The 23,966-nt window shown below is 40.0% G+C and overlaps 2 protein-coding genes across 13 annotated transcripts in view; one reads left to right on the top strand and one right to left on the bottom strand.

The window, feature by feature from the left end:
• The window catches only part of Dnmt3 (DNA methyltransferase 3), a 134,774-nt gene that overhangs the window by 84,431 nt on the left and 26,377 nt on the right, over positions 1-23,966 (bottom strand). For 10 of the 12 annotated variants that reach the window (XM_072890739.1, XM_072890750.1, XM_072890744.1 and 7 more), the window contains one exon: positions 572-615. In XM_072890739.1, the coding sequence (XP_072746840.1) occupies positions 572-615 (44 nt within the window). Of the gene's footprint in view, positions 1-571; positions 616-3,771; positions 3,788-3,923; positions 4,195-23,966 lie in introns of those variants that run through there. The other 2 variants (XM_072890751.1, XM_072890752.1) reach the window with 2 other exon arrangements.
• Positions 1-23,966, top strand: part of Tdg (Thymine DNA glycosylase) — a 108,687-nt gene that overhangs the window by 64,950 nt on the left and 19,771 nt on the right. Inside the window, exons 2-6 of the mRNA XM_072890754.1 lie at positions 977-1,047; positions 4,605-4,822; positions 9,214-9,527; positions 10,776-10,917; positions 16,690-16,759. Of these exons, the coding sequence (XP_072746855.1) occupies positions 977-1,047; positions 4,605-4,822; positions 9,214-9,527; positions 10,776-10,917; positions 16,690-16,759 (815 nt within the window). The remainder of the gene's footprint in view (positions 1-976; positions 1,048-4,604; positions 4,823-9,213; positions 9,528-10,775; positions 10,918-16,689; positions 16,760-23,966) is intronic.

Below are 23,966 nucleotides of genomic sequence, written 5' to 3'. Positions count from 1 at the left end.
TCTCCAAAATCGTGATAAACACAAATTGAGATTTAAAAAAAAAAAATCTCTTTTTTGTTTTCACAATATAAACGAAAACATATGCAAGAAACTATCTTAATGAAGGACAATTACATTATGGAAATTTTAATTAGAGAAAAACCGTTTCTGGCTCTGCCTTTTAAATGTATGACAGAGAAGAGCTAACTAAAAGAACATTACAGGTAATTTGAAAATTAATTAAATTAAGTACCGCTTTCGTAACGGGTTTGTCAAATGTAATATTCGATATTTTCGATATCAAAGGAAAATTCGATAAAATGTTAAATTATGTTGGAAAAACGCCGACAAAAGGGATATTGAAATAATGCGTAATTAGCTCCTAGATTATTGATTGGTTGTTTTAACGAGAAGTTAAATTTACGAAATTATATGCACACACGCTTTTAAGATTGATTAAATAACTATACGCCGGAATTATGGTAATCTACCACCATTCTACTCTCCGATTTTAACTATGCGACCATTCATATTCGATCAAACCGTTAAATCTTAAAAGATAGCTTATTATTAAATAATCGAGCAGTATTACCTGTTGCTGCATAACCGCACAATGAAGTCCCGCAACATCCGCTTCTGAAAATCAAAAATAGTTTGCGATAAGTGCAATGACAATATTCAGTATATTTTTAATAACCAATGATGAAATAATGATGATACATTAATCATTGTGACTAAAGCGTTACGAATCGAAACGTAGATATCGATTGCGCAAAAATAATTTCTTAACACAGTTTCTTTTTGCGAAATCTTTCCAGCATTGTGATCGTGATTACATATGTACCTCTAAAAAAGTTTTCTTTCATTAATAGATGATGAATTTTAAAAATTATTTATTTAAAAATAAATAACCTGAACGTGATTAAAAAAAAAAAAAAAAAAAAAAAAAAAAAGAAAGAAAGATTGCGTTATAAGCGTTCTGTCGTTTCTGTTTTAGGTCGTATCCGTCACCGGTGCAGAACGGAGGACCAAACGGCACGACGACGATGAGTTGCACGACTTCTCAAGGTAAGGACAGACTTTGCCGATCGGACATCGCGTTTGAGAGAGCAGGTTCTGCGCTAGTCGATAAAAAAAAAGATAGAAATAAAAGGAAAAAACTCGGAAACAATTCTGCTAATTCAATGCGTCGCGCAACGTTCGCGCGTTGCATTTAATTACTACGACCCCGTCGCCACGCTGGAATAAAGCCACCGCGATTCGCAATAAAAGCGGACTCGCGAGAGCGCGGCATTCCGGCACGCTCATTAATTAGCGGGGGTCCGAAAAAATTTCCCGACGAAATTTTCCTCCGATTAAATTAGCGTTGCATTAAATTTATTGGCTGAATTCTCTTTTACAATATAAACTGGTGCGCGCGCGCGCGCGAATAGAGTCGACCGGTGATACGAGTCTCTCGCTCGCACGTATATAATTTGCAAATATCAAACGTCGGCCGATATTCGAAAATATTGACTCTGGTATTTTAGCGGGGCTGCGGCACGGCCGGCAGTCTCTGAATACGGGAAAAAAAATTACCCGCCTCATGACGATTCAATATCGCGCGATTATCGCGACAAAAGGTACCTAGATAGAAAGAGAGGGAAAAAGGTAGCGAGCGGACCAGATACAATATTAATTTTATATTTTTCGCCATCGTGTGACAAAGCGAGCGCGTGCGACGAACGTGCGGTCGTCGCGAATCATATATGTACGACTCGTACATACGTACGTGCGTATGTACATGCCGTATTGCAAAAAGCTCGTCCTCGCGTTTATTCGCGATTGCGAGCGAGCCATTAAACAGATTCGCATGGAATTTCACAACGAAAAAGGATCGGCGAGCGCGTTCGCTCGCCCGCTCGGAAATTGCGCGGAACGCGCAATCAATGAAAAAGCTTCATTTCAACACGAGCTTATTACGAAATTAATTTTCATTATAACGGGATTCTCGCAAGTACCATGCACCTTTCTGTATCGTGATTTATTTATAACGCGTATGCTTACCAATATTACGTTGCATCCCCAGAAAAAAAATAATATATACCTATATTTTATATCACGAAGGGTTTTTCTTTTTTTCTTTTTTTTTCTTTTTTTTTTTTTCGTGTGTGCAAAAGTATCGCGAACTGTTTCATATAATTCGAATTTTTCATGACGATTTCTGTCAATGTTGCAACGGTATATTTTTTTGTTGTAATTTCTCGCGAAGGAGGGGCCGAATCTAATACGTACGCGAAAACGCACGGCCGACGTTTGCGCTTACGTGGCGAAACTATATCGGGTCGATATCATCCCCGGCAATTGGCGCGAAATTGTAAAAAAATATTTCCCGAGAGCGAGACCGCACGGGCGCGGCGCGGCGCGGCGCGGCATCGGCGATGCGTATGTGGTGGGCGTGCGACAATCGTGCCGAAATATACGCGCACGCACGGGGCAAAATCCGAGGCCAATTACAAACACACGTCGTCTCACCGAGCTGTCAGTCATCAATCCGCGGAATATTTTTCTCTGGGTCAATTGAACAATTCTACGCGTCGTCGGACATCGAGTGAACCGTGCGCGGGTGGGCTGGGTATTTGCTGTTACCGGGGCTTTCAACGGCTAACCGGTAAATCTTCTGACGAGCGATTAACTCGTTTCTCTCGGTACTCCTCAGCTATTAAATTACCATCGACGATACCGCTGGCAATAAAACTTGTTCGGGGTGATACTAAACCGAGCGAAAGGTTGCGGCCAGGCCCGTGGATTATATAATAATCTCTTAAATCAGTTAAATGCCTCGTTTATTTATTCCTCATCATTTATCGGCACTACTTTGAGCTTTATGATCGCAGCATATTGAATTGATTGACAACTCAATTAATGTACATTTTATTCCTTAGTATGCCAACTGTTGCTTTAGTTTTGATGATGAAAAAAACAAGAGATTTGTTTTTATATTTAATAACTGTTCTTTATATATATATATATATATATATATATATATATATATATATATATTTAATTCTAGGGTTTTAATCGATAAACTTTTAGAATGTTGTAAAACTTATTCTATATATAAACAAGAAAGTTTATACATTATATATACTACAGAATAATTCGAGATATATACAATTTGATTAATATTGTAATAAACAAAAAATACCAAACATTTTTAGTCTCTAAAACTAAATCGAAGCATGTTTTAAGAATAATGTGATTTTACTTGAAATAGTCTACGAAATGTATCCAGAAATTTTTAGTAGTATAATAATAATGTATGGTGTGTGCGATAGCCTTAACATCAACCAAACAATGTTTCAATGTCAAATAAATATTTGAAATGACACACTGTGTATCTAATGGAAACTGGTATTTTGGTCGAGATGGAAGATCGTTGTCAGAACTTTGTGTTACTGAACAAAAATTAAATTCTTTATATTTCGATAACCGAGCCGAATTGATCTATAATGTATATAAACTTTCTTGTCTTGAATGTGACATCTAGAACACATTTCAGAAATTTATCGGTTAAATCCCGGGACATCCTCTATGTGTGTATATGTGTATATTATCATAGCGCACGATAAAAATGTAAGAGCAAAACTTTTGTTTGTCCATAAAAACTATTTAAAATTTTATTGGGAGCATAAATTGTTATCATCTTGTATAATTTTTTTCCATAATTATTTTTAATCTCGGTAATATGTTACGGTAAATTTTGTCTTGATGGAAACCCGTAAGAGAAAGTTTCAACTTATCGAGTTTTACCTGATTTAAAAAGCCGTAGAAAAGATAAATTCGATCGCTCCTGAAAAAGTTTGCGAACAAATATCAAAAGTTCGAAGCGCACTTTGATTCCGGGCAAATCGCCCGACAACTATGTTTAAACTGGGCTGAAAATTCAACTGGTGCCCGTTTACCTGTAGCTGTCTGGGATTGAAGTTAGACGGCACTCGATGAGTCACTTGACTTGCTCTCTCAGTTTCGCGGCGGAAGTATTTCACAATACAACGAGACGAGATGAGTGACAGGAGTTCCTCTGTAAATTAATAGCGCGATAATTTCAACTAGTTAGCTCGTGTACATACAGAGAGAAGGAAAATAGAAGAAACTTGGGAAATGATTAACGAGCCGTCACGAGAGTCTGATGTCTGCGTGCGACGCCAGGACAAACTAAAATTGGACGAAAGAAACATCACATTCCTCGATTTATCGTTACGTCGAACGTAAACATAACATTGATATAAACAATACGTGATAGATGCAAAATTCTACACGTAAATTTACTTTCAACCTTTACTTCGGCTTTAACGTATTTCATGTTTTTCCCGTGACCTTCCCATACTGAGAATGGAGCGGGAAAATTTATTATCACAGGCGTCGCGCAAAGAGTTTATTCCCGCGAATAATGTCGCACGCCTCGCATCAGCGCCAAGATTTTTCATGACGCTTATAGCGAGCAGCCTCACTATATATGTATATATATATATATATATATATATATATATATATATATATCGATGAAAACCACAAACGCGCGACGAGATAAGCGAGCGCCGAAAATCTAAAGGGCGTCACCCCGTCCTTGTTTCTGCGCGCAGGAGTGATGGTGAAGCAGGAGGCGAGGGACGACGGTTACGAGACGAGTCCGGACCTCGAGATGAGGAGCACCGGCGGTGACAGCAGTCAGCAGTATCACACGCCGCTGACACCACACACGCCGCACACACCGCACACGCCGCACACGCCCCTCACGCCGATATCAGCGACAGCGCATCAACCCCAGCAGCCGGGCTCGACCGCCTCCGCCCTCGGACAGGTGAGTTTTTCATATTCGCCTACCCTGCCCGACGACCGGCCTCTCTCTCTCTCTCCTCCACCCTCCCCGCGTTTTCCCCATCCACGTCCTTCTCCCCAACCCCCGTTTCTCCCTCGAGCTATTTACGTATCCGCAATGACCGAGCCGAATGCGATTTTATATTACCTTGTTTCTTGAAATTAGATGGAATTACGGTGGAATATTATCGGAGAAAAGTGTATCTTTCTCTCTTTTGTCAAGTCGTAATATTTGGGAAAGAATATAATTGAGATGTTTTAACTTGGTTTACGATGTTTAAACGTCGGGAATAATGCTTCGCTTGCGAAATTGTCGGTGATATACGTACTTGATTGCTGTAATTATGCCGGAAGCTAAGGATTCTATGATATATTCTCGATCGATCTTACATCAGAATTTTAGATTAAACGAATTTACGCTACCTAATATGACAAATCCGAAATTAATACATTCGAATATATTCTCGTATTCTCTCCTTTTGTTTTAAGCGTACATAGAAAGATTATTGATCTTCTTATTTTTGACACGATATTTAATATCCTTTTTTTTTTTGGATAAAATGTAACACAGTAGTAATAATATTAATTTTATCGTGTCCGCGCGGTACAATTATTATCTCGAAATCCTGCGCGAAGCGCGATAAAATGCGATTTTAAATCTGCAGATCAGAGTGGATCGTGTTTTTAACAAAGAAATGCACGATAGGTGTCAATCAAATTACAAAACACGCGGCGATCGCGTGTCGATATGAAGTGCCACGGGACTTCGCGATCGAGTATCACCGCGTAATCGGCGGAGAAAATATGTGGTTATTATAAATGGAGAGAAAAAGGAAAAGAAGTCGCGCGTAAAACGCCAAAATTATTGCGCAATAAAAAGCGCAGACGGTTCTCATTAGGTTCTGCCATATCGGCCGTATCTGGCACCTCGCAATCAGAGTTACGAGCAATAAATTGCAATAAAGACGCGCGCAATCGCCACTCCGGGTTTTTCGCAATGCCGCGCGCAGCGATTTGCATTTTCATGTTAGCTTTACGATCTACTTATGCAACGTTACTTCTGTCGCTGTACAATGAAAGCCGTGGATGGACCGCCACGCGGTGTTACTTATTTTTCCTTTTATGCGTGAACGAAGAATCTTTCTAAACATTACTGTTCTACGATCATTTACGTCTTGCGTAATTCCTTCGACTGATACGAACGCGAAATGCGTGATAAAATTGAATTAATAGAGATAAGCAATAATTTTATAGCATTTTAAAATCACATTTTAAATTCCTTTTTTTTTTTTTATAATTCTGTATCGGTAATCGTATTCGTCGATAAAATGAGAAGAAAATATAAATGAATTTGTTGGATAACACGAAAATTTGTTGATATTTATTTACATACTGCAACATCGCACACACACACACACACACACACAGGGAGAATAGTGTATATATGAATATAACGAAATATATACAAAAAGGTTTCTCCTTTGTATTTCTAGGAAGCTATTGCATCTTTTAAGCGGAATTTGACGTTTTCACTTTACAAACTGAAGCAATAAAAGCTTTTTGCGAGAGCGATTCACAGATGAATATTTTGACGATAGTAATTTTCAGCGACTTCAATCAGAACGCGCATTTTCCGCTCATGAATTAATTGCAGGTTGCGCAGCTCCCCAATTTGGCTATCGGCGCTATCGCGCGCGAATTACAGAAATTTCATCCGATATTAAATTGCCATTATCCGCAAAATTGTTATCCCCTGTCAGGATCAATAATCTTTTTCTCGAAAATTATTGCGTGACATGACGACCGATCGATCCCGATTTTGCTAGCTTCTCGTTTTAACGAACGAACGGTCGACGAGCAAATTTTCGTTGATCGAATTGTTAACCGTGAACAAATCATTCCAGATTTATCGAGCTCGAATCTTTCTCCTCTCTGCATTATCTCACGCTCATCTTTTCTAAATCTCAGTTTACATTATTTTACCTTAATCCTTAGCTAGATTTCTTATCTAGGTGTCTGATCGTTTCTATAAATGAGCTTGAGCCGACGGACTTTAAATTACAAATTCTCGAAATAATTAAAGGCCAAATGATAGAATATGTCTCGTTGAAAATTATATTAATTTTCGAAATAAATTATGTACACATTCTGCAGAAAAGAAAATCAAGATTTCAGAAATCATTTCTGATTAATTTTTCTCTCTTGATATCTCATACACGCGTAAAAGCAGAGTCGAATAAGCAAAGGTTTTAATATATGAACAGTGCGCTCTATTATGAATTTTCCCGAAATATATAGATTAATAGCTGTACAAATCGATAAACGAACATTCTTTGCGCAACCAGCGATTGGCAATAAAGATTTTTCTCTATTTTCGCGTTTATAACGCAAATATTATACTCTAATATTGTCGGATAAAATAAATCGTTCCGCTGCTAGTACGACGCTATACGCTCGCTACGGTCTTTTTGCAAGTAAATAATAACAGTACGGTGCGCGATATGAATACATTCTTATCGCGCGTAATATTGTCGGCGACCTTCGGGCGAAGCTCGGAAAAAGGACAAATAGTGGGGATAACGCATCTGCGGTAACTACCAGTACTTATCTTTGCGGGATTTCGACCTCGATTTCACAGGGTTATCACGGGGTCAAGAGCGTAGGTATGTCGGCTGGAAAGGCCATAGTCGGGATGGGACCAGGTTGAAAATTGCAAGCGAGGGAATGTTTACGTGTCGCGATAAAAAAATCCTCGGTAATCCCCGAAGCCTTGCCAGATTCGCGCGTTATCTTTTACTCTACCATTTTTTCGCGGACGCCGAAAAAGCGACGCGATTCCTTTCACAGTTGTGCGTTATATTAATAAACGCGATTAGTGGAAAAAAAATTGCTGATTTTCTCGCATAAATTTTAGACCAAGAATAAATAAGGAAAGCACAGGGGTCGTTTGAAATATTCTACATCCGTATCGTTCAAAATAAACAAACGATAACAAGACTGTTTAAAATTAAGAGCGTAGAATGTACGAATATCGATACGTTAAATTATCGCGATTATTGACAGTCTTCGGAATACAACAACGGCCTGTTGAATAATTTCTGATTTCATTGGGCGGGATAGCGCGCTCGAAGCATTTATTTTAGTTTGCGATATCGGATTTTTGCGCGGCCATCGAGAAGAATCGGACAGCGAAGCGTCACTCAGATACCTGTCGCGTTAATCGTCTAATATACCACCTCGTTAATATTGTCAAGACAAAATTCAATCGATAGACGCAAGAAAGTTGCCAGATAATTTAATCCCATATTTGATGTTAGAACCGATAATATATCCCGGATATTATCAGACATGCAACTCTTTTGAGTTTGTCACTCAGTTTGAAAAGCAATTAATTTTCGGAGATTGCAAAAATTCACATCATCATTCTTTGTATTCAAAGACAAATCGCTCGAATTTTAATTGATTTGCGGCTAATGCAAAAAGCAAACGATATGAAACGCGCAACAGGAGATGAACAGTCGTCACTGTGCGCAAAATTTACAAAAGAAAAAAAGAAAAAAAAAAAAAGAAGAGACACAGCTGCACGTTTTACAACCGTGAACGGTCGATATGTTATACGTGGCTGTATATTTTTGGTCCACGGGCGGCAATTGCGCTATTACTATTTCCCCCCAAGGCATTGGGAAGTACATACATATATACATACATACAGTGTCGGTTACATACGTTTTATGATCATTTCTGTACGTGTCCACGATCGTCGGTACATGTTTTACGTCGAGATTGTACGTGCTCGGGAGAAATTTCATTTTTCCGCAACCGGCCGTCGCGCCGAAACTTGCGGACGCGACGAAAAATTCCGCGGTTTCACAATTTTGCGAGCGAATTAAATCAGCCAGAATACATCAGCTGTCATCGAGAGATATCACAAGGATAATTTGCCGCTTTGCTTCCCTTTTCAACATGTTCCTGTCGTACATGTATTATTCAAAGGAACGCGAGAAATTCGGTCATTAAATATACGGTAATATGTCTGTCCTTAATATTGTAATATAGAGAAACGACGCGCCGGAATTTATCGTGAAACATTCATGGAGTCACATCTCGATGACGTATAATCTTTCACATTATGGATTATGTTTCACAAATTTTTAATTTTGACGCTTCCTTTCTTCGCGAAATTTATCTCAATATTCGAACAAGACTAAATGAAAGTAGCTCTACGTTCGAGCTTTCCTATCGTGACATAAAATCCTAAAACAAGCAAAGTCATTTCGATACGAAAATTCCAAATCGCATCTTATTTCGCGTTGCCGAAAAATGACAGCGCGCGCGATCATCCACAACCTCTGCTGATACAACGCTCTTTTCCAGGTGGCGATAAAATGCGAGACGCCAGTGGACCCGTACTCGTTCGTGGACGAGGAGATGTCGATGGGCGGCATGAGGACGGCGAGCAGTCCAGGCGGCGGCGGAGGCGGCAATCCCGAGAATATGACGTGTCCGGGCGGTGCCCAACCTGGGCTGGGTACACCCACGTCGACGCCGCCCGGGGCGCTGCCCGGGCCACAACATCATCAGATGAATCTCGTGATGAACGGCGCCGCCGGCGTCAATCCCCAGCTGGCGCATCAGCCGAAGAAGCGAGGCCGCAAAAAAAAGTCGGAGATGATACTCACCCCCGAGGAGTAAGAGTCGCAATATATACGCAATCAATTATTACATCTTGTCCAAGACTCGTCGATTTTGCGACTTGGCTTTTAAAATCGCAATTTTTATTTTAGAAAATACCTAATCGAACCGCGTATTTTTCTTTCTTCTTTTTTTTCTAATAAAATTGTCTAAAATTTATAATCCAAGATAAAGGTCATTGTTGTTATTAATAAATGCGTTTAATGAGTTTCTCTCTCTGAAGAGAAACTGAGCTGAAAAAGGATCATGAACCGGCCACGAAGTTGCGACTCGATATAACCGGAGTTAGTTATATATTTGCATGCACACACAGCTATGGTTAAAAATATCCGCTCTGCTAACAATGTGCGTCTGACCGGGCTCCATGTTGCCGATCCGATAGGATCTTCAGTTACGCTTATTTTTATGTGTGAAGCCGGCCAAAACTTAAAAATAGTTTCGCATATTAGGAACGCGATCAGATTCACGCTACTATTATAGATATACGTTACGTGATAAGACGTTCATTAAAACAATAATTGAAGGCCTTAAAAGCAAAATATCCATGTTTTCTTGATGTGTTGTACATCAGCATGTCTATTTAATTAAATATATCGTCGTGATTAAACAAAGGCTACATTATACATTACATTATATGTAAATATTCTACTTCCTCGGTATTTTTTTTTTTTTTCGAAACTGCTCGCTGTGCTATTGCGTAACGTTAAAAAAATAACGTGCGCAAATACGTTAATTAACTTAATTTACGTACCGCTGCAGAATTATGTTAATTTGCGCGTTTTGTCCATAATATTTTAATTCGCATTAAAATACTCATTTATTCATATTCCACGTGTTTAAAAAAAAATCTGTATTATTTTATCTGCGCGCGAGCCTATTCCTTTTGTCTTTTAAAGACACAACAACCGTAAATCGCATCTACGCTCCTTTTATATTATATCGCGAGATACGAGTTTATTCATCCGTGTATTATTCGCGCGCATTCACAATATAAATTCTCGGCCAATAGAAAACGTAACATTGCGTTACGGTGTCGCGAATCGAAAACATTGTAGCGAGTCCAAGACACGAGCCGAGGTCGCCGGCTCGACAAAAAGCAGACGCGGAAAAAGTCCACCGTGTCCCCTGCTGATCGAGAGAAATAGTTGCGCGCCTTTCGCGCTCAATCGTATGACACAGCATAAAGGAATCCGTTCGTATTATTAAGGCCCTCTACGTTTATTTCTTTTTTGTCTCATTGTCAGAGCGGAGCTTGCGGAGGCCAAGAAACGCGCAAAGACGTACAAAGAGAGGAAGAAGCACGACAGGTTCGACGGTATGCCGGAAGAGGAAGTGAGCAAGCGTGTTCTACCGGATCATCTCACCAACAATCTTGACATTATTATAGTAAGTCTGAATTTTCGTAATTATTCCATACTCGTGTTACTATTCGGTAAATAATACGACGATAAGCATCGTCCACATGTTTTATTCTCTCGCTTTTATTTATCATATTTCAATATTGCATCATCCCGTCTCACGTGGAATCGCGTAAATTTCCGGGGACATTCTGTATAGTATGTACCTATAAGCGTGGCTATAACTTTACGTCGAAGATGCTTTAGACAGAGAGAACAATAATCGCACGTGAAGAAATATGAGAATAGGGTGCTTATCGTGAGATAAATAGGTCATCTAAATGTCGATAAATTAAAATATCATGATATAGTATCGTCGCGGAAAGTGTTTGGCGTAGTAAATAATAAAAGGACAATTTATTATACTCGCTCAAATGATCGACTCGCGAATAGGCGACATTTCAATTCCGCGACTCGTTGGCGCACGATAATTCATTAATCGCGCCGTATATAACAACTAACAACGATAAAAACATCAATTTTGCCAGGCGCATACGCATCTCTGTCGGCACGCGATACACGCGCGACGCGTAATTTATAGCCCCCCGCGTATATATCGCGGCCGTGCGTGTCATTTGTAATGCCGCATTACCAATGCGCCGCGACGTCGTTCTTGATCGAATGACGGCAATTAATCAGACACGCGCGTGCGGCGTGCGGCGTGCGGCGTCGGTCCGGCACGGTCGACGCGTGAATCCATCTTGGAGCCGAAAATTCGAGGATTCTCTGCACGCGGCAACGACAAATGGCAATCGCCGCCTCCGCAACAGCCGGCCTAATCGCTTTAATGATCCATGCGCGATTCGGTTATCGCGCCGAAATCCGCTGGTCATTGCGTTTCGCGAGCCGAGAGAAAGAAAGAGAGAGAGAGAGAGAGAGAGAGAGAGAGAGAGAGAGAGAGAGAGAGAGAGAGAGAAATTAGTGGATCACTATGGATTTCAGTGAACCGATCTCGGTTAACTTGATCGAATCTTTTATAGAATTAAAAGGAAGAATAAAAAGAACTTGGAGGTAACTTAAACTTTTAATCGATGACGGTGAAACCAATAATGAGTTAGCTGTTAATGATGCGATAATTTAATTTCGAGAGATACACTTTCAAGAAGAAAATTATCGAGTCAAGTTTGCTTTTGTAAAAATATCGCAGCACGTAGTCAAGTTGGATCTTAATAATCGGTTGTACTCACCGGCGAGTTCATAGGAGAGTCGACATTGAAAGCGGACCGGAATCCGAAAACAATTTCGGATGATTCTGTACTACGTATATGTCATTTTCGTCATCGCGCGTTAGCATGATCTTTATTGAATGCAAACGAGAGAATGGGAATTACGTTCTCGTTACAAACGCGACGACCCGCGCCGCGCGTTGATCGATCATCCGATATCGGTGTAAACGGGTATAAACAGTTTAACGGGTGAGCATCACAGTCATTACGAGTGATTGTTATAATCCGATATACGGCCGTCGTTATCAAAATTGGGGTGACTTAAATGACGGAACCGAAAGGCTCTCGTGACGATTTAGGTATTTTAATCGCGCGTGGAAACGTCCCGCCAACTTGATTTATATTCCCCTTCGGTCCTTTTCAAGATAATGGAATTATCTTATTTTTGCCCATTATACATATACCTAATATTATACCGACTAAAAGCACCATTAAGGTAATTTATCAATTAATTTAGAACACAAAACGCGCCGCTAAAAATTCAATTTTTACAATAGAAACATATTGTATATTTATATACGTCATACCAATACAACTTTAACAAAACGAGTAAATTTTCAAGCTTGCGATAAATCTGCATTATGAGTTTTTGGAGGTAATTTGATTTCGTTACGAGTGTAGCGTAACTTTACATTATTCTCAAGATTTCAATCGTTTCGCGAAACTTTGCCGCAGGAACGAGAAAAAAAAAAAAAAAAAAATCACTTTCGCACTTTCTTTCCGCGCGAAGAAAGTCTCGATTCGCGCGCGCATTATTTATCACAAAATAAGGTACGAATGCCGTCGGCCATTTTCATCGGGGGAGTCTGTTAACGCTCTCCACGGTCCATATTCATATATTACCCGAAACGAGTTGTCACCGTGGTCGATCATCCGTCAAGCGGTGTAAACGCTTTAACGGGCCGTGGGCAATTCGGTTATTACGCCCGACGTTGTAATCGAACGCAGCGGGACACTGTTCGCTGCTCCCCATAGAATGCACCCCCTGGTGCACCCCCAGCGCGACCACCCTCTCCTCTCCCCTGCTTGCCTGTCCCTTCAATTCTATCCGTCCCGCTGCCGTTCCCTCCCTCCGCATTTCCCCGCCACCGTTCCTACGTGAGCGACGCGCGTTGTTTTCAATCGGTGACAATTCCACACCCTTCCTCACGTCCAACCACCACCTCGTGGCCACCCCCGCCCGTCATTTTATCCTCGTTTATCCCGGCCGCCATTCGGCGCCGGCCGAGCGGCTAACGCATTGGCGTTAACGCGCTAATGCGATACGTACTTTATGTCGACGGCGGGCTACGAGAGATGGGGATGGGGATGAGGATGGGGATACATACATATATACGCAGCGGTGTGTAGGAAGAAGAGGATTCGCTCATATGTGATTAACAATATAACGCGATTTTGGCAGCGCGATATACGTTCTTGTGTGTGTGTCGTTGCTTTCTCTTTCTCTCTCTCTCTCTCTCTCCCTCTCTCTTGAAATCGAAGGTGCGATCGAGAAATGCATTACCCGAATCGCAGAGATACGCGGAGATTCCTCAATAGGCGCGTAAAGCATTCGCGCCTCGTGCTTTAGAGCGAGATCTCCAACAGATAACAGATGAAAAACAAGTCGTTCATCTGTAGAATTCTTCACGAGAGACAAGATAAGATTTAAATTTATAAAGATTGCCTTATCTTTCTCGCCGCATTATTAATTAATATTATGTAACATAATACGAGTCGATTATGATAATTAATGAATAATTTTCTTAGGCCGCAAAATAAAACGGAATTATCAAAATTGCCCGAAACTACCGACTAGAGTTAACTTTAAAGTGAAGAAATTTTCGCAACATCACCATTTCTCACGTCAATTTAAATCTTCATTCAACTACCTTAACAAGCGTCAAACGCTGTTTCACAAGGTACAATTCATAACGACATATCCCCCGGGGGCCGCGCGTTTCAATGCGACGTTAAACAGAGGCGAGAGAATATAGAGAGCGGCCGAAGAATTCAAACTAATCAGGCACCGATCCCTTCTCGTACCTCGCGCGGACGCGTCGCGGTTCTTAATGGAACGCATACGCACACATACACGTACGCGTGCGTACGTACGCACACCTTCGTTCTACGGACGTGCACTCTGTCATGCAATTATCTCAACGAGTATACGGCCGTTTCGTTGCGCGGTGAATGTTAATCTCTATTTACCGACGACACGACACGACACGACACGACGCGGACGTCGCTAGGACGTGGCTAGGCGCGAGATAAACGTCGATAAGTTACGACACGAGATTCCTCTCCGGCGCGGCCGCGTCCCCTCGCGCGCACCTTGCACTTGCGAAAAGGTCAGTTGCGAGTCGAGAGAACGCGGGAGTGCATCGGCTAGCAGGAGGGGAGGGAGGGGGAGCGGGAGGTGGCTTTAATAGCGCGCGAGATGCGCGTCTAATGGTGCTTGCGCGACCGCGCGCATAACGTATCCTTGGACTTTGTCGTTATTAATTACCTAACCGGCGGAGCGAGGAGCGAAGATAATGCGGTTGTGCAACAGGTACCAACGCCGCACCTGCGCCTCCTCCTCCTTCTCCTCCTCCTCCATCTCTTTCTCCCCCTCCCGCCCGTCGCGCCGTTGCATAATCGCGAGTAAGAAGCGCGCACGTGAAGTCGCGAAACAGGGAAAGAAATCGATCCCCTCTCCCTTTCTTTCTCCTTTTTTTTTTGTCTTTCTTTTTCTCTCGGTCTTTCTCTCTATTTCTCTCGATTTAACAATATCGCGCGAGAGGGTACAGCGTGGCATCGTGCATATGATTATGTTTAGTTAATGAATTTCACGAAAAATGTAAAAAACAATACTCGTTTACAAAGAAAAAAATATGTAAATTAGATATGCATAAATGAATAGTAGAGGATAAATAGGAAATGCCTACTAATATTATTTAACAAAATCACGAATAAGCAGAATATAATCAAAACAAAAACTGCAGTATAATGTTTCACTTATATTATTACAGTTATTATAAAATCATATTAAAAAGAGATGAAATATTCATTGTGTATTCAGAGAATCGTTGAAAAATAAAAGTTGTTAATTTCGAACATCGAAAAATCATCGCGCTGTTCCATTTTTATCCAAGGGTTTCAATTACTACATTTTTGATTTTGAAAAAGCATTCATTGTTTCAATGCAATCTGCTGATGCGGCTACATTCATAGGAAATCGAGTAAATTGAAAAAAATAATGAAAGTGTAGAGACGTTAGACGAGCTCTCTTAAAGCAAAATTGAACGGAAAGCAAAAATATTTGTTTGATTCTGCCATTCTCATTCGTCGATGAATGAGCGTAGAAGAGCGTATTAGAAATGTGTTAGTTTAATTACGGTTAATATTTTTACATAATTCAATGAGAGAGAGAGAGAGAGAGAGAAAGAGAGAGAGAGGGAGAGAGAGAGAGAGAGAGATAGATAGATAGATAGATAGATAGATGCCAAAGCATTCAATAGCGGCTCGAAGCTTTCACGAAACAGGACTTTGTTTCGACAATTTGCAATTTCGCATTTTGCAGATTAAAAACGTTGCATTGAAGTACTCTCATAATAACGGAATTAATTTCGCCGTATATAATATGGATACATGCAATTTTTCGTCGAGCATATCTTTTTAGGAAGCTTTTCGAGTTAAATTAAACATTATGCATATAGCGAACACTCAAACCATGTACATTTCCATAATATATGCTTCATTTAATTATTATACATTGTTTTTATATATTTATGATTACGATCGAAAGCCCAAGCTTTGCCAAATTAAAAATATCTCTTTTCGCGAAGAGAGGAATGCCTCTAAACTTCGTAAACTTTTTAGCTCATCAAAATTCCTTCGTCAATTTCAAGCCCTGCATAATTTTCATATTATGTTTTCACATGGTTAGTCGTGTTTATGTATAGTTAATTATGATACGGTCCAACTTAATTAACAACGTACGGGTTTACAATCAATTCCGATTACCTGTTCACGCGTGCCTTTTTTATCGCATGCCAGACGAGAAAAACGTCGATAAAGCGAACTCTTTTTCTTTCTAAAGTCTCGGCTTAGCTTTGACAATCGGTAGAAAGCGAAATTAATTACGTCGACAGCGATGCGTGACGTGAACGCTCGTCTCTCCCGGATGAGTTTTTCCTCAAGTCTAGAAAAACTCGATGGAAACTCGATGATGCGAAGACAATAATTTCGTCGTTTCGGAGTACAGAAATAAGTCTGGAAATAAAGTTGATAATTTCTAGGAGATCGACGCGTGAGAGAGAAAGGAGAACAAATACAGCGATGTATAGACGAAAAAAAAAAATGACTTGAGAAACCCTTTTCTTCACTTTACGATTCATTCACGATTCATTCATGACGGCTAATTAAAATGATGACGATAAATTAATCGTGTCTGTACTAAATGCAAACATATTCGCGGTTTGATCAGATAATATTTCAATCGCGAATATTATACAAGATAAAATCTAGAACACAAATAAAGATTTCAATAAATTTCATGTCCTATTTTACAGATTGGTATCAATCCCGGATTGTTTGCGGCATATAAGGGACATCACTATGCCGGACCTGGAAATCACTTCTGTGAGTTACATCTACACATTAGTTTTTATATTTATACATTATATTTGTCCATTTTATCAAGAATTACAAGTGAGTGAAATAATATTACGACAAATAACAATACTATTACGTGAAAATAATATTAATTGATAAAATGATTAAAAGAAAGTATTAAAAGTATTATTTTAATATAATAACCAATGTTTTTTTAAAAATAATAATAAAAAATTTTTATTATGACCAATTTATTTAAATTTATACGTCTTAAAACTTGAAATCACAATTTGTATGAGTAGCGAAATAATGCTACTCGAGAAAAAAAGAAAGAAAGTGGTTCGCGATGAGCTGTGAAGTCATAATAATAAGTGAAAGGTGAGCACAAAAGAAAAAAAGTGTCGTAGCCATTGACAGTACCATCACTTGGGCATAAATTCGCAATTCGAATTCCGAACATCTATATAAACGAGCGACCAATGTGTCCGACAATCGTGACGCTAACGAATCCACACCATTACCATAGCCTTGCAAGCGAGCCTCGCCTTTGCGTCTCAAAGTTTCCGCATAAAATTGCATAACGTTATACTCGCCCGGGGAAAATCAAGTGCGCTTTGCGCGCGCTTCATCTTAGACGCGCTTCGAGGAGAGTAATTATCAAGTCAACGAGAAAATTAGAGTCAGTGAGAAAAAAAAGGGGTAACAAGAAAGAAGAAGAAAAACGCCAGCAACGATTATCGTTCATGAGTCTGAACGTAAAGGGCTCCGAAAAATCATTTGTTCATTGATTATTTTCTGGTGAGAAAAAGCGAAATCAAATGCAAAAATCGCAACATCGACCTTAGGATTTAATTGATCTTTTACGTTAATTAATGCACGATTAATCGGGCTTTTTCGATAAATATTAACTCTAGGTTAACTAGGGTTTATAAATATGATAGAAACTAAAACGGGTCCTTGACAAGCACGGCGAAAAATTTGGAAAAAACTCTCTCGTCGAGAGTCTCTCACGACCCCCATGATCCGATTCAGCCCTCATCTCGCGCTTTTTTCTGCACCGGGAAACACCCGGGATCTGAAATCGCCAAGCCTGCATCGATGAACATACAACGTTGCAACGCGCATAAATCACTCACGGCATGAGCTGTAAAATCTACAGTTTTAATACAACACATACCTGCACGTACATATATACCGTGCGTTTATTTTTTGCGTTGCTTGTGTAACATCGATTAATACATTTTAATCTGATTTGCATGCGGTGCATAATGGACATTATAAAAATCTTCATCAATTTCAGATAAAAACTCACCCCCGGGAGAAATATGTCGAAATAATTGCGTCCTTTGTGTTGCATTTCTCCGCATGGCTTAACAATTTTTTTATCAAAAGTAGGAGAGAGTACTAATTTGATATACATGTACATATCAAATTTATATATTTATATATTTAAGAAATTCAAAAAACAATTCCTAATATAAATTTGGTATAAATAGGAAGCTTTTTAACACATGTATAAAATCGGTATAAAATAGAAAGGTAATCATTTTCACTCGTTAGTTAAAAGAATAATTATCCTGTCGGAAATCTCGCGCTGATGAAATACGGTTTCTTGGATTCGTGCACGGCTTGACGAATCGGACGATGGAATAACGATTTTACCGGTTATCTTGGATGCAACTGTCGAAGTGCACGCACGACAAGCACGTGCGTATTAATGCGCCCCCATGCACCGCGACCTATCGCTGATGGTAGCTCTCCCTCACCCGCCCACCCCGATTTACGTGTATCTGCACGAGTCCGCGCGCTTATCAGCGGTGAGTGCGCTGTACGCATACAACATGCTTAATGTAATGTAGCGTAATATATAATACAAACCAGCGGCTACCTGCAGGTTTACGCGCCCGATTATTGCACGGCCGTAATAGCCGTAAGCGTTTACTTTCGTCCGCGAGTGTATCGCGATCAAATATTTGTGTCCGTACCAACGTAATGACAATATAAGATATCGGGGAACGTATAAGTGAATGTATATACATATAAGGCACGATTTAACTATTAACGCATTATTAATCAGAAGGGTAACAATTATAACGGTCACTGTATTATTTATCACGGCAAACCGGAAGAAAACGAATAGAGATGGTCCTACATTATGTATGTCGCAGCGCTACTGCACAATCTCTCTCTCTCTCTCTCTCTTTTTCTCTCTCTAATCCGAACGTTCACGAAACATACTTACATACTGTGTGATTCGAATGTACCGTACATTAACTTTGTTATCTTTTAACGCTTTAAACACTAATAACATCATGGTATTTTTTAATTCTCGTCTTTCGTCAAAGCGACGCAAAATTGTCCAGATCCTTCTAAATAGATTTTCCAAAATTGTTTTGATTTCCCTGGCGATTCACTAGATTTTACCAGACTTTCCTCCGACTTTTTTTAACAATGCCCAGAGACGAAATAAACCCGCACGCGATTTGCTTCGACTCGCACGGTATACACACGCGCGTTTACGTCCGCCATCCTTATGCACGCAATTTCCGATGCGTACACCGACGCGGCGCACGCGCAACCATCCCCGTGCGGGCTTTAAATAAACAATTTTCGCGCTAACGTCCTGGCCGATGCCTATTACCTACGCATGCCTCTCGCGGCGGCTGTATACGCAACATCGTATAGAGGGTGTTTGAAAATTAACGCTGTTCCTTGCTACAACGCTTCTTGCTACAAGACAGTTGCTAAGAAACTGTCATGAATTCAAAGTAGTTTTTCTCCTCGAAAATTTGCGTAAAAATTTATTTATTCATACCTTTATGTTAAAGTTGTATAAAATCATTTTTACAATAATGAAATTAACCAAATATTTTATTACATTTTTCACTCGTACGATTATGATCGAAAAATTACGCATTTACAGATTTTATGAAAAAATGAGAAAAGTTTCCCTCTGCGCTGAGAATTGATCATAGATCCCATCTTTGACGAAGAAAACGATTCCGAGACACCCGGTAGATACACACAACCTCTGCTTGCTTGTGTCATGGATACACGCGCGGGCGACATATATACATACATATATATATACCTACATATACATATATATATATATATATATATATATATATATGTATATATATACACACATACGCTACGGTGAAGTTAGGTGCACGCCGCTGGATTTTCCAGGGTTTTCCCAGGGTTGCGGTAGAGCGTTGAACCGGGTGGAGGGTGGTCGACGTGTAAGGGTGGAAGGGAGAACAGCAGCGAGTGAGCGGATGGTGATGGGCGAGGAGGATGAGGAGGACGAGGAGAGAGAGGATGAGGAGATGGTGGCGGCATAGGGAAGGGGAGATAGAGAGAGATATATACGAAAGAGCGAGAAAGAGAAGAGAGAGAGAGAGAGAGAGAGAGAGAGAAAGAGAGAGGGAGGGAAAGAGGGAAAGAGAGTGCGCGGTGAGGGAGGGAGAAACTATAATGAGTGGTGCGCGTGAGGGAGAACGGAATAAAAAGAGGGGTAGGAGGTGGTAGGGTTGGCGGCTGGGCGGAACGGGGGAAAAAGCAGGGTTGGTACAGGGGTAAAAAGGTTGGAAGCTGTGGCAACTGCCGCGGCGGCAGCGGCAGGGGAGAAAGAGGGAGAGAACTCTGCTCGCTGCGAACGGCGGTGGGGGGGAGGGGGAGGGGGGAAGAGGGGGTGGATCGAGCACGACGGGTCAATTTGAGTATTCGGGGGAGCATGGGGATGAGAGAGGGTGGTGGCGGACGCATGGTCCAGGGGCCTAAAGGCAGTAAACGTCGAAAAATCCGACCGCGTTCGGGCCGTTCGATGGCTTCGGAAGAGGGTCGAAGCTGCGATCGACCATTACAACGCGCGAATCGAGTATCGCGCGTCGTGCATCGGTGGTGCGCGCGTTGTAACGTCGAGAGACCGCACCGGGGATATAGGGGCGAAACACACACGCGGAAAGGGAGCGAGAGAGAGAGAGAGAGAGAGAAAGAGAGAGAGAGAGAGAAAGCGAGAGCGAGAGAGAGAGAGAGAGAGTCCGAGAGAGAAGAGAGAGAGAGATACGCGGCTCTTTTCCGTAATTTCGGGGTGAGCCGGTAGGGTCGATTAACGGGGCCGTGATTCACCCGTTAGATCGGTAAGGAGGAAGTTCGTTCGCTTGCTCGCTCGCTCACGCGTCGGAGATTCGCGATTGTATTTCGATCTCTGTTTTCTTATCCTCGCAGTGGAGTTGGCGAGATAAGTGTTTCACCTTTGTTGATGTTCGTGGTGATTTTTCGCCGGAGAAGTCGAAACTTTTTTCTCTAGTGAAATTTTTCCGATGATTTAATCAATTTTGTGAAAGCTATTCGACAAATCGTATATCCTTCGCAAAGTGCATAATGCAATAACACTGGCCACGGATGTATAACGCTCGCAAGATTCTTGGAGAAATGATAATCATGTGAGAGAGAAGTATATTTATATACACCTGTCTTGCAGAAAGATATGCTTAATCTCATGTGACATAGATTCGTTTATAAGTAGAAATTAAATTACGTGATTGAAATGGCTAAAAACGGTGCTTATTGTTAAATTGTAATTAGTTAAGGTACAATTTTACCTATGCACGCACATGCAAAATTTAGCAAGATACACCCTATCGTTAATTTATTTATATATATTGACGAGTTTATTCACATTTCTATTCTCACGTTTCCGCCTTTTTGAATTTTCTCACTTCTTAATACATGTGTTATTCTTAATAATACATCGCTATAATATATTAAGCGTAAACTGGTTCTGTGGCATTCAAATTCAAATGCACTCGGCTCGTGTCATGGCGAACCTGTTACACACATTTGTCCGGTTCAACAGTATGCTGTATTTTACAATGTGTTATAATCATGTTACCACAACCTTATTGCAGATGTAACGTACGCATCGTGAAACGCCCCATCCGCAATTCCATAATATTATCTACTTATAATGTATAGAACGTGTCTCAGGATTATCATATTTCCTCTTCTTAGTTACAGTAGTTCTATGTAGACGAATTTAGAATGATCTTTTTGTTAGCGAAAATTTCGAAGACTTGATACATTAAATGTGCCGTTAGTTCTTGAATCAAATTTGTGTTAGGATAAAGTTTATTTAAAGTTAAGTAAGTACAAAGTTTTGTGTTATTGTCATAAAAACTTAAGACTTTCTAATTTGCAATGTTAAATAATTTCCTTACTCCATCTTCCTTTAAAGAGTAATACTTGAATCACTCTGAATCTCAATCCTAAAACTCGGTAAACTGTGCTTAAACACGAATTGTAACATATTTCATAAATGTCGTATATAAAACAAGATCAAATTTCACGCGTATGTAAAAATTTTCCTTCCCAGAATATCTTCATTCACGCTCAAGAATTAAATTAGAAATGCTGACGTAACTACATTAAATTTATAGGATTTCGATTAAGATTTTGTCCCGGAATCGTGCATATTTGATTGAATGTAATCCGCGAAAGACATCCCGGCAAAGTTTCGAACTTTCCTCTCGCGAACTCTCGAGAACATCTGAAAACGGGTTAAGGGTCGGAAGTTTCGCGCTGCCGCTCGCCGCGCGCACAGTTTATATCCCCCGGAATGTTGAGGGAAAAAGTTTCTCCAACACGGGGGGGACGCAACTAGTTCGAAGATTTTCCCGCCGGCGACGACTCGATTCCGCGAAATTGCCGAACGCGTCGCGACGCCGCGCCGGGTTATCATTTTAGGGAGCTCTCTGCTGATTGTGACACCGTAATTCAAAATTTTGCATAAATTGCTTACATCTTGCCATTTTTAATTAAGAAGAGTTACGCACGATTTTTTCATAACGCATCAAGTCGATGAAAGCATTTTAATTATTGATAATAAATTTTAAATTAAATTAAATTTAAAAAAATAAAACGATGATATTAATGGAAATAATATAATATAATATCATTATTATAAATATTAAATGTACTAATAATTAATGTAAGTGATATATACAATATGTACGTTAATGAAAGGATAAGATTGCAAATCGTATGGAATAAAATAAAACTTGTTTCCTTTTACTTTCGGCATTTGTACGTTATAAACGTTATATGTCTGATTGTAATGTCGAAAGACATATTTGTATTTCAAGATACACTATATTTCGAACGTTGTTTCTCGTCCAGCTTCCAGATGCTGAATCATGACACCTGCGAAGTAGTATCTAAGATTGCGCCCGAAAGCGTGTTGGGACAGGGGAAACTTTTTCTCCCGCAATCGATTGTGCGACCCAATCTACCGGGAAACTTTTTCGCACAATGCGAAATATGTGCAACGAGTAATTTCCCGAATATCTCATCTTCGCAAACATTTCCGACGTATTGTTGATTTTTCTGCGGGCTCTGTGTGTTCGATTATTTCTGCACGATTTGCAAAAAAAAAAAAAAAAAAAAAAAAAATCAGCAAAAATGGAAAAGCGAAACGAGACGCGTTCCGGAAGATTTCGCTTTTATCGCGCGCAAATATTTCTTCGCCGTTGACGGACGTCGAACGCACACGCGACATGCTCTCGTAGGGCAGTATATTCGGTCGATGACCCACTTCGCGCGCGAAGTTACTCGGACGGTACCAAAATTGGACTTGATTGATCGACTTTATTATTTAGCCCTGTCAACCGCATTCTGCAGCTGGAATTTAAATCGCGCTAAAATCAGAGACGGCTATCGTCATTCGCGATCTCTGTTATAAATATCTTAATTTATAACGGATTATATTATAAAGTTTAAATCAAAACGATAATTAATTATAAAAGCCCACTTTTGTCAATTTCGATCGTACAACTTTATCTTTAAAATGATATTAATTAGAAATATTTATATTTCGATCACACACATAATGGTTTAATAAAATAAAATTTCCAGAATATATAAATTTATTTTTCAAAACATTAATATATATAAAATTGATGATAAAAATGTGCTTGAGTTGATGAGCTTCCTTCGAATGTTGGCACGAAAAATATTCTTAAAGTTTTATTTATTATAACGAAAGTGCGATATTTATCGCGAAACGGTGTTTTAGACTGTATTACATCTTTTTATCTTTGAAACTATCTGGATTAGTTGAAAATACACCAGAATTAGTTGAAAACGGATCAAATACACGTCAGAATATTTTTCAATTAAAAATAATTGTCACGTAATACATAGATTAGTTTTATTATTAATTTTAACTCGC

This window comes from Anoplolepis gracilipes, chromosome 4, assembly GCF_047496725.1.
Source record: "Anoplolepis gracilipes chromosome 4, ASM4749672v1, whole genome shotgun sequence".
In the NCBI taxonomy this organism is placed as follows: Eukaryota; Metazoa; Arthropoda; class Insecta; order Hymenoptera; family Formicidae; genus Anoplolepis; species Anoplolepis gracilipes.
This window is presented reverse-complemented; position numbering and strand designations above follow the sequence as displayed.